Genomic DNA, 16,387 nt, shown 5'->3' with positions numbered 1-16,387 from the left:
ATATGGGGTTGCTTCAGTTGGTCGATCGAGATTAGTCAACATTATGTCTAGGGCTGTAATCAACAAATGACATTCTTGGTCGACTGAAGCCCTCAAATTTCGACTAAAATTTGAATTTATTTATTGATTTATTCTTTTTTTTTTTAGGGGGGGGGGGGGGTCATCGTTGTCAATTTGCTATATATCAAATAGTTTTTGATCTAAAGTTTTGCACTGAAATTAATTACACACTACAGCCTGTCGAAATTAATAGGAGGAATGTTATTTTTATAAAACAATTGTTTGGTCATGTTTTACCCATACTTTGGTGAGGCTCAAATAAATGCCAGAATATATAAAACAACACCCTCCCATCACAGCTAGAAACAGACAGAGAGAGAGAGAGACAGAGAGAGACACACGACGGCGCTCGTTACGTCATATATCAAAACAGACGGGGAAAGTTGGCCTACCGTTTTCAGGTGATACGCCATATTTGATGTAGAGTTGTGATATCCAAATTGTTGCTTACAAAGTTTACATTCAACCTTTTCCATTGTCTATTTTCATGAATTTCTGCCCCACTGCAGATGTCTTTGACATGATAGAGTTCAACAAATCACCAGATCTTGTCCTTCTACTTTACAATCGATCCGTCTCTAGTCAGTGGGTTGGGCTGATCCAAAATAGTAAAAACAAGGGGGTGTCTAAAGATAGACTGTTCCCTGTGAAAGACATGTGCTCTGAAAACAACCCCCTTTAGAACTTGGTACTTTCCTCCCGATGAAATTAAATTAAATTAAAGAATTGACCAATCAGAATTTTGGTCAAACCAGGTTTATCAACTAATACATCGACCAGTCGACTGGGAGATTACAGCCCTAGTTATGTCATTAATAAATGACGTCAGCTGACTTCTCCATCAATATTTTTTTTTCCTGATAGCATTTGTAATAATCCAAAAATGGGAATGTCACAATTCACCCAAGTTAAATGATGTAAAAGTGGTTCATGGAGTGAAACGTAATTTTTGTGCATGACTTAGCCACCGCAGAAACCAGACCCTAAAGGGGACCTATTATGGCATCTAATACCTAAGCTTTTGATTGTTTTTGCTAAATAAATTAGAAATTCAGCCTGTTAAGGAACTTTGGGATGCCAACCAACTCTCCTGTCATCTGTACAAGAGGTTGGCAAATAAATAAATAAATAAATAAATAAATTACAATTAGACTTAAATAAAAGCCGTCAAATAGCAGAAGCTTTTTCAAACAATGTCAGTGAATGTTCACTGTAATTGAAGTTAAAAGTGGACCAGAATGTGTGTGTGTATGCGTTTTTCTTTCCTTTTTTTTGCACGCTTAAAAGTCATTCTCTCCTTTTATGAGAATAACTGGCACATAATATTTCCCCCATAGGTGTAAATTTCTTATTCTCATCAATTTATGACATTAGGGTTAAAATGTCAGGCAAGAAGCCACAATAATAAGCATAATTAGACACTTAACAGTTATGGCCTTTAAGTTAAAGAAGCCGTTTTCCAAAAGTCAAAAGAGAAAGGAGAGGAAATTAAATAGCGAGGAAGATGGAAGCAGCATATGAGAGAAAAACAGTTTGCAGGAGACGAACGACATGTGATTGAGGGTTGAAACTCCACTAATGTCCATGAAAAGAGGCGTGTGGATTAATACAAGTATTGATACGGCTTAGCAGTATCAATACTTGCTTATTAACACGTAGAGCACTGAATAGAATTAGTGGGAACAGCTGTGATCTGCCATGTAGCGAGACTGCCAATTAAGACTAAGCCCTGGAGATGGCTACTCCTCGCTAGCTGGATAATTGCTTTCTCTATGAAGAAGTGGTTTTCATGGCATTGATCGGCCAAGAGGGGCAAGACACGAGGTCCCCAAAGCATATTAGCAGGGGCGTCCATCCTAAATCCAAAGGACCGAAATTTGTTGTTCTGCGTATTTGAGGAAAAACAGATAGGGACCCTGTTGAAATACTGTTCTAGCACATACAGAAATCATTTGGTGTTAGTGTCAAAAGGAGATAACGTAGCCACTGTAGCATGTCGCTTCTTTGAATGAGTATGCTGTGCTTTTAGAGCTGCTGTTTGTTACGGTAACACAAAGTCGTTGTGGCCGACGACAACATGGAGTTCAGCGCCTGTGATATAACAGCTCATCATTAAAAATAGTGACCGAACTGGAAACAATTTGATGGTTGCATTAAAGCTAAAATACATAGTTATTGCTCCTGTCAATTGCAGTAGGTAGTCTGTATTTCCACAAATACTGGGGTGTTGGATACAGATAATGTACAACAGGTTTTGTCCTTTTAGGTGCTGGTTTCATTTGGCTTTCACTGCATGAGCAGCTCTTGAATAGGCCCAGTTAAATTATGTTTAATGTGCTCAAGTTCCTTTACCTTTCCTCATGATGATACATCAAAAATGGACAGGAAACAACCTTGACTGCAATGACTGTATTAGCCTGACAAGGAAAACTGGGTTTTATTATTTATTGTGGCAAAGCTTGAAAGCACAGCCAAAGAGAACAGTAACTCTTTCAAATAATACATCGCAGAGGTTGAAAACGTATATTACATCTAGAATGACATTTGATGGGGGGAATTACTTTGCATCCCACCCATTGTCAGAAGAAAACTGTATCACAGGAGTAGTCAAACTGTATCTAAAACAGCATATAAAATATGAACAGCGACTGTCACACTGCTTCTTTGAAGCCTTACCTCAATTATCTCAATTATCTCAATGCTAATGACACATCGTGGTCATCATTTCTATTATCAGGCTGACCGAATTCTAAGATTCTGAGAAGAGGTACAATTGTAAGTGTTTTTCTTTGTTTGGAATAGCCCAGGCATCACAAGTTGAATCCAGTCATTTATAACCAAACCAAAACTCAACTAAAAATGACTACAGTAAATAGTGAATAGATTAGGATAGGTCAGGAATAGTGAGGCACAGGACATTTGTAGTGAAGAGATGGAGTCTTGTTCAGGCCTATAGTCTAGCCTGGTTTTATTGGCACAGACTCGTGGACATGTGTGCTCACTCTGCTATCTTATCTTACATTTGTTGAACCGTGAAGCCTGATTGTGATCTGATGCATTCAACTTGTTGGGAACTGATGTTGAATAAATATAAATAAATGCTGGACTGAATTGAAGTGTAAAACAATACATTGAAATGAACTGTCCTAAAATGTATTGGAATAAGTTGCTCTATGTTTTCATTATTACTGTAAATATTAAAATATTTTTACTATTGTAATGAACTGTAATTGTATAAAACTAAACATATTTAATTTGAATAATGATTAAACTAAACAGGACTCTATTGAAGTGGACTGGACTGGAGTAAAGCAGACCATCATTGAAGAGGGACAAAAGAGCTTTATCAAGTTAAAATATCAGGTTCAGTTTCATTTGAATGAATAGTTAGGAAGCGTTGTCTGGCTCTCCCTGTCTTACAGCCCTACTATAGTCAAAAACTTGCCAAAATAACTTTAGACCCATGTCCCGGTTGTCTCTTGTGATAACTGCATGTCACTTCACAGCACTATGTTACAGGGTAAATCACAGTAGACGAGAATATGAGACTCAGAACGTAATTACAGGAAAGAAAAAAACGAGAAGAGCAAGCAAGAGACCAAACAAGAGTGAACCTTAGTAAGTGTCCTAAAAGTAACAAATCCTTTACTCCTTCAGGGGGCCTGCTGTGTTAAAGATTACAAATGTTCTTTTTTGTCACTTCAAATAAACTTTTTAAGAGCTGTGGCATGGTGCTATTAAGTGAACCAAATTCAAAATCAGGTTTGTTACATTTGGCGCCTTTGGCTATTTCAATTCTTGTATATAAGTCCATAATTTTTCAATGTATTTACAAGGTGTAAATACACCAAAATGATCTTGACTGCTGATTTATAACATGATGATAGCAAGGCAAAAAAAGATAATTTATTTATTTTAGAGCAGTTACATCCTTTATATGAGAATCAGTTGTGACATACGGCACAATCCAGACTGACTTGTAATCATAAATAATCAATGAAGTTGCTACTGTTGTAAATCAGTATCTCTCCACACTGGAGATGTTTCTATTGATCAAAATCATGTCTGAGTTATATTTAATGAAGTCAGGAGGAAAAATCCTTTTGACAGTGACAAACAAAGCCTCAGTGGGCCTTCTACAGTTTGGCAAGAGCCAGATTACATTATGTGGCACAAGGATATTATACTGACCGATCTCATGAGTCTTAACTGCTGCAAACTGTCTTAATTGCTTGTCCTTAAATAGTCCTTGGATCCAATAGTCTCCCAATGAAAAAAGTGTAAGGTTTTTTTATTAAATACTAAGATAAAACATTTCTCTGCAAGTCATTATATTGTCATTAGCTTCATTGGCTGATTTCCCTCATTTCTACCATAGTGCTGGTTGTGCCGATGGAAATGAATACACTTTTGAGTAGGTATGTCAAAAAAAAAGAAAAGGAGGGCATGGCTTGCTTAATGGACAATCATGGGAATCAGAGAAGGTTACTAACAAGCTAAGTGCTTTTTTGTTTTAATTTTTTTGCATTTTCTCTAGAATATGCAAAACAATACTCACTAACTATTTTGCTATTAAAGATTTTTGCTTCTTTTACACAATCCATGAATGGGAATTGGGTGTACATGTTTGATCCTTTCTTGCATTGTGTCAGTTATTGCTACATTTTGTAAGTTAGTGTGGACATGAAATTTGGACAACTTGTTCACACACACATATATATATATATATATACACATATATACATATACATGCCAAAGTAAGACTCTAGATCATATTCACCTGTGACCTCCAGCGGAACCGTGTCCTGCTCGTCATTGATCCCCACCACGACTTCGCAGCGGTACAGACCAGAGTCGCTGGAGCGGAGCCCGCTCAGAGCCAGACTGGCATTGTAGCGATTCTTATTGTAACCAGGCAGCGATACACGACCTTGGAACGCCTTCTTCACCTGTAAACAGGAGGGGAGGATGAAGAAGAGAAAACAACAAACAAACGATGAAGGTGGGAGAGGAAAACCATCAAAACACATTTAGTAATGTTTTCTTTTAGCTATTACTCCACCTTGACAATATTGTCTTTGGCCACGAGGACCGACTGTTCCTTCTGCAGACCATCAGATCCTCTCTGGCCCCATACTTTGGTCCACTTGATCCTTGGAGGTTCATGGGATGAAGTGGCACTGGGCCGGAGGGTGAAGAGACAAGGGAGCAGAACGGTTTTCGACAGCTCCTCGCTGATGGTCTGATGGGTCACCTTCCGCATATTTACCATGGCGTCAGCATTGGTTAAACCTGAGTGGAGAGAGGTGGAATAAGTCAATTCTGCATTCAAAATAAAATACAAACACTATTTTCATCCAAATTGTAAGTACAGAAAAGTGTGGTTATGAAAAAATACATAATGCAATCAAAGTTCTGATGCTTTTATATTGTTATATTTGCCCACAGTCAATTAATTGTACCCCCCTCACACTATACTTATCATGCACCATCATTATCTACCAATCTGTGCCACCTCACTTGCTTGAGGTAGTTTACAACACAGAGGAAAACAACTTATGAAACATTCATGCAGCCTGTAATCTCTATGCTATATCACCTAATGTCTATCCCGTAAGCAGTGTGGGAATCAGCCACCTGTGAACCCTGAAACATCATGTAATTTCTTTGTTAGTTGCCATTCCCTTTTCTCTCACTTCTAAGAATAAAGCAACAGCAAATCACTGGTTTTGATCTCGTTTGTGTTTAAGCCTTGCAGCTATAAAAGCATATCCAATGAATTAGTTTATTATTAGCCACACTACTTGCAGCAGATGTTTTGCTCCGTCTGTCGCTGTGGTCCAGACGTGAGTCTTATCTGCAATGTGACAAACTATTGTTGAGATGTTACTCTAACTTTTTCTCTCATCACTGAGTATAACATCTGCAGGCAGGCAGCACACCTCTATTTTAATTTCTGTACCATGGACAAGGGCCATTTTTGGCACATACTGTATTTATAGTATGTACGGATTTTGCCAAAAAAAGCAAGTGCAACTGCACAATCTGCAGTATGCAACAATAACAGGAGTTAGCAGGCAGCAGTACTCGTATTGCTGCATTCCATCTTCTACAGTATGCATTTTTGAAAGCACTTGTTTGTAACCTTTGTCACAGGTCCCTCATTGTTACACAGCACCTCAGAAGGGGACCAGGTACTTTTGCATTTTTCCCAGCCATTATAGTTTATTAAGATTTTTTTTTTTTTAAAGACAGGACTTTAATCATTTATAAATTGATTCAGAAATACAAGAGTAGTGTCAATATGTCCAAATAAGAAAAAACCTCATATTCACTCTCCACACTGAATTGCAGTTCTACTTCAGACAGTCTCAGACGGTCTCTGGCTCTCAAAATGTATAGATCTCTGTCGCTTTGCATAGCACGAGTAAAATCATTGACAGCTGGTTTACTCCCAGGGGAGTTGTGGTACACCAGCCGCTGACTGACACAGCTTTTACCATCTTGGGCTGCATATAGCGCTTTTTGAGAGTTGCTATTGGACAGAATGGACTTCCTTGCTCCTAAATGTGGTCTTTATGGGTTTTTCTCATCTCTGGGCTTCTGATTTTCCATTTTAGTGTTATTTATGCATTTGGGCTCTGAGATATAAAAGCTATTTGACATTTGTGTGTAACAGTTATGAGAAAACCATTGGTTTAGATTTGTACATATATCGTTAAAAGGGTTGGAAGGTGTCTTTTTAAATGTCATTCCCGACTCAGGACTGGGTTTTTTTATGTCACACCAACCCCATTTGACCAATGTGCCGGAAAACCATGGAGAAAATGGCCCCATTGATTTTTTCATTATTGTCAGTGTTACAATGGTTCTGGTGCATAAATCAAGCATACCTCCATAGTCAAATCATGTCACATACACACTAGTTATCAATGAACAGATTATCCGGAGCGTGGCTTCGCATTTTCCTGCTGAATGTTTGCTAAACACAATTTCAGTTTTCTGTCTTCGTCGAAACAAAATATATGTAGGCAAAAAGGTGCAGCCAGCTTGATGTTATAAAATTGTGTTTTTTTTTCAACAATCAAAAGCAAACGAGTATGAGTTACTGAGCCTTTCTTTCTCTCCCTGCTCTGTCATTTATGTCCTGTCATTCTTTCTTGCCACTTTCCCCCAGCAGACTAGGACCATTTGCCATCCTTCAGATGTCCATTTCTACTTAATTCTTTTATTCTGCAACATTTTTTTTGTTTCAACATCTTGTTCTTGCATTGTCCATAAGCTTTTGTATGAATATATTGTTTTCATGTTCAGATTTAAATTATATTTTTTATGTAAGCCACGCAGGAAAAAATTCACTCCCTCCAAGATTAAAACTCAGCTTTAAAGCAGTTGCTGCATCTTTGCCATTCAACTAAGCCTTAATGCTTTGTGAGTGCGCGTGTGTGTGCATACCCCCTTAGAATGCCATCACAAGCGAAAACATTTAATCTCCTATTCTTTATTCAGGAAACAAACTACAACCCTCTTCACATAGACAAATACCTGTGCACACAGAACTTTGACCACACCATACTTTATTCCTTTCTGGTTGCCCAGTGGCCCTTTGAAAACATGCACCAACAACAAAACAAAAAAAAAAAACCAAATAGCTATCATTACTCATTCTTACAACCGCATAAGCTAAGAGGCTGCTCTTCTTCCCCTATAGCTTAACTTCAGCCCCGCCTTGACATTTTCCCTTCCTTACAATTGCATACACACACACACACACACACACACACACACACACACACACACACACACACACACACACACACACACACACACACACACACACACACACACACACACACACACACATCCACTCTCCCAGTGACATCACTTAAACAAGTGATACTTATAACTCCCACCCCAAATGATCTATATGTCTCTGCCTGGCAATATCAAACAGGATTATGTGCTAAAATGGCCTCTCATTTCACACTCAAGAGGAGTTCAGCCCATCAAATGATGTGACCTGTGAAAATTGAATGACAAACTTTCAAAAGCAGAAGCATAAGAAGAGATAAATGGAGAGGCGAGAAACAAACAGGTTATGCAGTGTAGGTCACCAGCAATGAAGGTCCTCATCAAGGAGACCCCTGTGACTGTTTTGGGTTCTTTAAAGAGTAGAGGATTATGTACTTTTAATCATTTTGTGATGATTTGTGACAGATAAAAAGAAAGATGAAACTGGGAATTGGCCGACAGTGTTGTGTGCCAGTTCAGTGGTGCTGTTTTTTCTTCTTCTTCTTTTCTTATTGACTCACGGCTCATCATTCAGGAACAGTCGCCCGTTGGTTAATCTTCTATACTAAGACCAATCATTTGCCAGAGGCAAATGCCAGGCATTTGTCAGAATGACAGGAAAAAGAAGGAGGAGCAGCAGAGCCTTAATCTGCAAAAGGTGACTTCATGATAGCAGGGAGGGAAGAGGGAGGCAGCCTACCACTGTGTGGATGTGTGGACGAGTGTCTGTGCAAGCAGCATACTAACATGATGATGGCACTTAACCAAATTCCAACTAAATGTTTAGGCCACTTAGCAAACCATCATAACAGAAGCAATTCAGTATTATTTTTTATGTATCTTCTTGGTTAGTTTCCTCAAACAGTCATTACTCTGCCTATTATAACAATAATATCCTCGCCAGCACTGCACTGGCAATGTTGCCCTGGGTGGCTGAAGTTATCATTATATCTTATTGTATTATAAACCTGTAGAAAACCTTTACTGTGGTAGAAGTTAGTATAATTTATCCTCAAATATGAATAACATTGACCTAAATGCAACACATTTAATAACATATTAATGACTGTATCTAATAAAGAAATCCCCATTTTCAACCATCAGGAAGCAATGTATGTCCGTGTTGAAGACTGCCAATTTCAGCTGGCAGTAGAGGGATGCTACAGTCCATGAATACAAGAACATTTTATTTGTTTTTTCTTTAGTTTTGACTATCTAAAGGGTTAAAAATCATCCCTTTGCTGTTTGGTATCACGGTATTCACCACCAAAACAAAGGAGAGAGTTGTGCGAGGAGATCAGAATCGATAATCGAATCGAATATGACAAACATGTTCGAGGTAATGGCTAGAAGGCCATCTCCAAGCAGTTTGATGTCAATTCAGAAGTTTAAGCTTGAGTTATGGTTCTGCGTCAAAACGACACCGTGCCTACGGCGTGTGGTCTGTGTCAATGCAGACCACACGCTGTCACTGACGTGTACCTCCCGAAAATTGTAACTACAGTACTCGTCGAGGCGACACAGACCACACGCAGACGGAGAGGGCTGTGATTGGTTCACTTGGTAGCAACAAATTTCCGGTTTCCGGTTTGAAGCAGTAGTGAACTTTCAGGGCTCTTTTCTTCGTTTATGTGTGATTGTTTTTGTTTTGGTTTTTTGCACAATAGTTGTCCTTATCTCTTTGATTCACTGTGACCGGAAAAAGTCGGATAAACCATTCAGAAAAAGATCGCTAACTAGTGGTCGCGGGGGGTACTGCACCGTGACCAAATGGAGTGACGGAAGTCCGAAGGGTTCACGACGGTGTCATGGCGACGGCCTGTGCTCTGCGTTGGTTTGACGCAGAACCATAATTGAGGCTTTAGAGTCAATTGGACTGTAGCCAACCTGCCTGGACTTGACTGAAAGAAGGAAATTGATGAAAAACGGAAGAGATGGGTTATATGAACGGTAACCAAAAAAGCCAGAACAACTTCTTAAGAGATTCAAGGTGAACTCCAAGTGCAAGGTACATCAGTGTCAGATCATACTGGCCATCACCGTACCAAAGTGGACGACTGAGGAGGACTCCACTTTTGAAAGAAAATCGTAAAAAAAAGTAAAAATGCAGTTTTTCAAAAAGTATATTGAGATGCCACAAAGAGACAAAACTGGGGCTTTTTGGCAATCAGCTCTATGTTCACACACGCAAAAATTAAGCATTCAAAAATAATGTAGTACAGAGAGCACAGAGCGGTGCGGCCTCTCGTGGCCCTCGTTGGAAGTGATCTAACCTAGGGTGGGGTGGTCTTCCTGGCGCCCTCCCCTGCTTTGGAGGGCTTTGGCCGGCCTGATGTAACGAGGATGCTGCTGGCGCTAACCAGTGATGATAAGAAAAACCACTATGTTCCCCTATGACTGTGGAATAGCCTGCTGGTGGGCCTGAGGGCCGCAGAGAAAGATGTCTTTAAAAACATGCTAAAGACCCACTTTTTAGTCTTGCTTTTAATTACAGTAATAGCATTTATTTTATTTAATGTACTATTTCAGTCCCTCTGTGCACAGCCTGATTTCATTTTATTTATTTATTTTTTATTATCATGATGTGTTTGTTGTGTGTATGCGGGGGAGTGGGTTCTGTGTGAGGGTTGGGGGGTTTGGGGCCTGTTTTTACTTTTTAAATTGTATAATTTTTAAACATGAAAAGCACTTTCTGCTACATTTTCATATGAAAAGTGCTGCAAGTTGACTGGATGTATTGCATGACTTCATATTGGTATACTTGAAAATGTGCAAGCAGTCAAAGATATTACTGTATGTACAGTATATGTCATTATTTATATATATCAACACTGCCCCTTCCCCTCCCGACACTTAATTATACTCACAGGCCTACATGCATCCCCAACACACTACACACACACTACACACATGTGACACACCGAATTTATTCAGGGATAAACGGAATGCCCCTTTTCTCTGTCCTCTCCTGTTTATAAATACCTGTCTGTCTTATGTCTTTTTTTTCTCAAACACAACACATTATACATTTATTCACACACACTACAACACATCACACACTCACCAAACTGCACCCATCACTGTCTTGTCTTTTCTGTCCTACTTTATCACGTTCCACTTTCAGTGATCTTAGTCCTCTTTGGCAGATTTTTTTTCTTCCTTTTCTTGAGGGACCAATACAATATAGTAGACTGCCAAGAGGAAACACACTGACACGCACACACACATGCACACCTTTTCCTTTTTCTTATACATGCATTTGTTGCTTTTTCCATTTCATTGTCTCCTTTTTTTTACCTTATGCATTTCTGCATCAGGTAAATAGAGAACGCGCTTAGAAAGAGTAGAAAAAGCCAGAGCTAACAAGTGCTTTTTCCTCTTTCTGGCAGTGTACTGTAGTTGACAAATGTCCTCAATATTGAATTATATTCATCTCGATTCTACTATACATTTTATAAACTAATAATATCCAGAATTATAGTTAATATACACTAGCTGCTTTGTTGGTTTTATAATGTCCCTGCGGCTACCCTACACCACATAACATAGATCATTTTAGAAATTCCGCCATTAGACAATATTAAATCTTCAGTGAGGGCTGATTGTGTAAACAAAAAGGTAGTGGGAGCGGTATTATACATACACTTCAATAAATGTGAGCGGTATGTATGCTTATGCCAGTGTGTCACCGTCGGTTGCGCAATAGTCTTGATTTTGGCCAGATCCTGTTTATTGACCAATAGTAGAGGAGCTGGACCAAGAAGGACAGCCCTCTGCATTTGCATAATGATGCAAAAAAGCATTAGATAAAATGAAAAGAAGAGACAACAATACACGTGTAAGAAAAATTAAAAACAAAAAATATATGTTTCTGCTTTTATTTTTTCTAATGCTGTCAAGTGATTAAAAAAATTGAGGGAGTAATTAATTAGGATCTGTAATTAATTAATCTAATCTAATCGCTTTTTTAATCTCACCTAAAAATTGCTATGAAAAGCCCTCAACTTGAGGTGTTTTCCTTTAAATTCATTACATTATAGTGGAAGATCAAAGATTGATATATAACAACCAAAAAGTGGCTTTATAAAGTCATTTATTTATTTTTTGAACAGATTGAACAGATGCAGTCCTAGCCATGTACACCAACTTAGCAAGAACTTTCGCCACCTCTCTTCTCCACTACTCACTCACCCCCCCCCCCCCCCCCCTGTGCCTTTCCAGCTACAATGGGAGTCTACTAGCGGAGCTGACCACGCCCACACATAGGGACAGCCAATCAACGTCCACTTCCAGGTGGGACTGACCATTGTTTTCCATAAAACTCAAGCACAAGAAGCCAACCTCACAAACACAGATTTCATAATAAAGGCAACTCGCAAACAGAAAAGGTAAAGTTTGAGATAAAAATGTAATAAAAAGATAAAAATTAGATGAAGTGATTAAAAAACATAACGTGCTAAATATGCCTGTAATTAATTAATCACAATTAAAGGAGCATGAGGCAGGATTGAGGCAGGATTTATGAAAAAAAGGTGTATACGTTTTCTAGTAATAATGTCAGATGAAGCGTTCCAAACCAAAAAGAATGAGCCCTCTAGTGTATCTCTCCGTTGCCTTGAACAGGCTGTGTGCTGCAAAATGCGCTGCAATCCCGTGCTGTCCTGCGGATGTGACGTCAAATGACGCTGCATGCGCGTTCTCCCGTGCCGGCTTCGCTGTTGGCTGCAGGAACCCCGACGGTCATCGTGGCGCTAATGAGTCTCATTTCTTATTCTTGCCTCAAGCTCCTTTAACTTTTCTTTTTTTTTTATTTAAATTATTCTTTTGAACCACAATTCAAAAACAATGTCTCTTTTTCAATACTCAGTGTTCAGTATTTTTACTTTTGTCAGTTTTGATTTATTTCAGTGACTTTGGGGTTTTTCTTTGCTTAATGCAAGGGTACCAACAATTGTATCCATGTGTTAGGTAAAGTCCTGTTGAATCCCAAGGACAACTTTTTTTTTATTTCCCCAGTAAAAAAAACATAGGGCTCACCAACAGATTTTAAATCATATTGACATTGAATGGTATTAATCAGGAGAGCGTTACAAAACTATCCCAGTCATGATATACAATATGAGCAATGTACAAGTGGAGTACCTACTAGTTCAACCGAGATGCAAAACAAAGTTAGGAAATACTCCCACAATTAATGAGAAGCAGAGGACAAACCCGATCCATGAGGGTGTAGCCTCACACTGATCAGCATGCTTCCTTGCACTCTTGTCATTTAACATAAATGCAACACCACGATTGAAGCTGCCCAAAGGCAAGAGATGGAGGACGGGAGGAGGAGTGAAGCAGGACAGTGCGGCAAAATGTTAACAGTGCACTCAAGGGAGCGCACTCAAAATTTGATATATCTATTTCACTTTTTCCAGTAGGAGTGAAGAAATATGGAAGGAAGAATGTACTCTTACACAGAAATATGGAGTAGTCCAATAACATTACAATGGTTTTCCGCAAATTATAGGTTCATATAATTATAGCTTAAAGGTTGTGGAGCCAGATTTGAACACTGTTTAATTTTTTTGCACTGTTTTAGTGAAGGTGTCAATTCTGATATTATCGTAGAGAATCTTAACATATATTGTTTTTTAGATCACAACTACCAAATTTGCAGGAATCTGTTTTTGTAGACTTTTTATATTCATGTATCTCTTTAGTGAGCAGACATTTAAAACATTTTTTTTTTTAATGAAAACGCCTTATACATATTTTTCACTTGATTATTGCACTGATGTACTTTTCTCTAACTTTGGCAGACAAAAAGAAAAAAAAGACAGATATCCTGAAATATACAAGCAAGTGGGATTTCTCTCAAGTGTAACTCGTGCGGGATTGTGAGCATGAAAAGAGGCAAGTGAAGTAAATACATGAACAAACAAAAAAATTGGAAAATCCTGCAGATATGTGTAAGAGGGAAATTGGAATGATGTGATGTGGAAAAGGAGTCAGGGAGGTATGATGGAAACAGAGGAGATGTGGTGTTGTGATTCAGCAGGAGGTGTTTTAAGAGCAACGCGCTCACACACACACATGGGCTCACGCATGCACTCACACACACTCTGCGGACACATCTTTCAGAATAGGCTATCAGATTCTACTCCCTGCTGTCACTCTCTTTGCTTTGTCCCCCTGGAGGATGCTGCATTCATCTTTGTTTACCACACGCAGGCACGCGCCTTTTCATTTCCCGCACACATGCTTAAATGCACACAAGCACACGTAGATAGCAGTAGATTAAGGCGCGGTCCCAGAAGACAATCAAAGTACAATTTCTGATCTATTCTGACCTGAGGGCTTTCCAAGAACAAAAACAGGCAAATTTATTCTTCAGCAAGGAGAAATCAATAATGTTTCATCTACTCGCGAGTTTCTTGCCACATTCCACCTGGACAGGAACCGTCTGAGCCGCGTTGCTTTATTTATGCTCTCAAAGGCAAAACTATTCTACCAATGAAGCCATTTGCACTTTACGATCAAAAGTATGTAGGGTCTCTTTCTAACGCTTCTCGCTCTTTCTGTCCACAAATGTTTATTGCTGTTTCCAGATTAGACAGGTTATAGAAATAAGTCAACTAAATTCGGTTACAAATTCCCCTTCTGAAAATCCAAAATTACATCTTGAGGGAGCCTGTGTGAAAATGAAAAAACATCAACACTGGCGCATCTTCCTCCATTGTGATCAATGCAAACTGGCGAGGACCCCAGTGGCAAAGCTATCTCAAATCTGCATTTAGATGGGAATATTGTCACAGTCATCTTTTGTTTGGTTATCTGTCCATGTTTCATATTTGTCTTTGTGCTGCTTTGTCTAAACACAGCCCACATGGCTGTGAAGATAATTTAAAGGAGATGAAATCCTGAGTGTCAATGCGAAGGAGAAAAAGAAGGTGCCTGCTCAATAAAACTCTGTCAAGTCCGAGGCCGTGTGGTGGACTTTGCGAAATGTTAACGGGTGATCTTTCATTAACCTCGTTTTGTGTCTTTGTTTGTGTGTCTGGCTGCTGAGAAGGGCAGGGTGTGAGAAGACATGTCCTCCACTTCCTGCAGCTTTGCAGGGAGAACTTACATTTTCTTATCTCTTTTTGCAGGTTCACAGTGGCTTCTAACTGATCGTCACCCTCAACCCATCTGTCTCCTCTTTAAAGGCGTTTGCAAATTATTAAACACAGTAGGGAAGTTTTTATGTGGCTGGCACAGACACAAGGTAGGTTGTAATGGCATTTGTTCTGTAAAAGCAACACAAAATGTGGATATTATTCCATTTACTTACCCCTTTTCTTCCCTCTCTCTCTCTCTCTCTCTCTCTCTCTCTCTCTCTCTCTCTCTCTCTCTCTCTCTCTCTCTCTCTCTCTCTCTCTCTCTCTCTCTCTCTCTCTCTCTCTCTCTCTCTCTGTGTGTGTGTCTCTCTCCCCTCATTTCAATTTGAAAAAGTCTGCAGTGGGTTTTCTGAAGATGAAATGTATTTTGTCATCAGTTTGTCCAATTCAGACCCTTCAGCTGTCAGTCAGTAGCAACCGGAGCTGATCGACTGTATCCTCTGCATTTGCTGTCACTCCACTCCTGCTGCCTGAGTGCCAGCTGATTGTGAGTTTGTGTAAGAGTGTCTTTGTGCAGAAGAATGTGTAGGTCATAAATCATGACGGATGAGGTGTCCAACAGAGGCTTCCCACCATTAGTTGATCACTGTGTTAAGAGATGACAGTTGACCTACAGTAGCTGAGTTCTTTTGAGTTTCTGGTTTGTTTTTCTTTTCTTTTTCTTTTTTAAGGATTCTGATAGTTAGTTTTGACCTGGATAATGATGGAGATATTCAGACACGAAAATTCACAAGAATCTACATTGGTTAGATTGCAGTGGGTGCTAGATTGGATCAGCTGTAGGGATGCATGCTAACAGAGGGAATCAGGAGATCTTTTTAAGCTGAGATAAACAATTTCCAACAGGTTCCAGAAAATCTGCTGACAAAATATTATGCACTTTCGGTGAGGTTTAGAGGTGGATGTAAAGATGGGAAGTATAACTATTAGCATTCTCCCCCCTGCCTGCTACTGCAGTTAGCCCAGGCAGTTATTGTTTATGAGCCGGAGCCCCCCAATATGGTGAGCCAGGAATCTGCTGAAATTACAGTACTTGACATTGTCAGGTAATTTTTAGTCTTGCTAATTTACTGGAAGTTTGCATGGTGTTATTTTACATCAAGCAATGTCCAAGTGTGATTTTTACCACTTTAGCCTATGCAAATCTTTTGTGCATCGTTTAGATAGCAGTTGGTGAATGCATTTCCAAAAAGTTGCTTTTTAGACAGAATTACAGAATTACATTTACCATAAATTGGAATTGCAAACAATAGTACCTAAGTAAAATGAAAAGTTCCAAATGCAAATATTTAAAATATATACTCAAAAAACACGAAAAGTAAATTTAAGGAGGATGTTGGGATGTTAAAATGGTAAAATGCAGCAGCACGAGTACTGACAGGAATTAC

The 16,387-nt window shown here is 39.1% G+C and overlaps 1 protein-coding gene across 1 annotated transcript in view; it reads right to left on the bottom strand.

The window, feature by feature from the left end:
- ncanb (neurocan b) overlaps positions 1–16,387 on the bottom strand; it is a 181,224-nt gene that overhangs the window by 115,805 nt on the left and 49,032 nt on the right. The window contains exons 3-4 of the mRNA XM_061737766.1: positions 5,123–5,352; positions 4,841–5,009 (exon numbers count right to left, since the gene is read on the bottom strand). Coding sequence (XP_061593750.1) covers positions 4,841–5,009; positions 5,123–5,352 — 399 coding nt within the window. The remainder of the gene's footprint in view (positions 1–4,840; positions 5,010–5,122; positions 5,353–16,387) is intronic.

This window comes from Cololabis saira, chromosome 13, assembly GCF_033807715.1.
Source record: "Cololabis saira isolate AMF1-May2022 chromosome 13, fColSai1.1, whole genome shotgun sequence".
NCBI lineage: Eukaryota > Metazoa > Chordata > Actinopteri > Beloniformes > Belonidae > Cololabis > Cololabis saira.
This window is presented reverse-complemented; position numbering and strand designations above follow the sequence as displayed.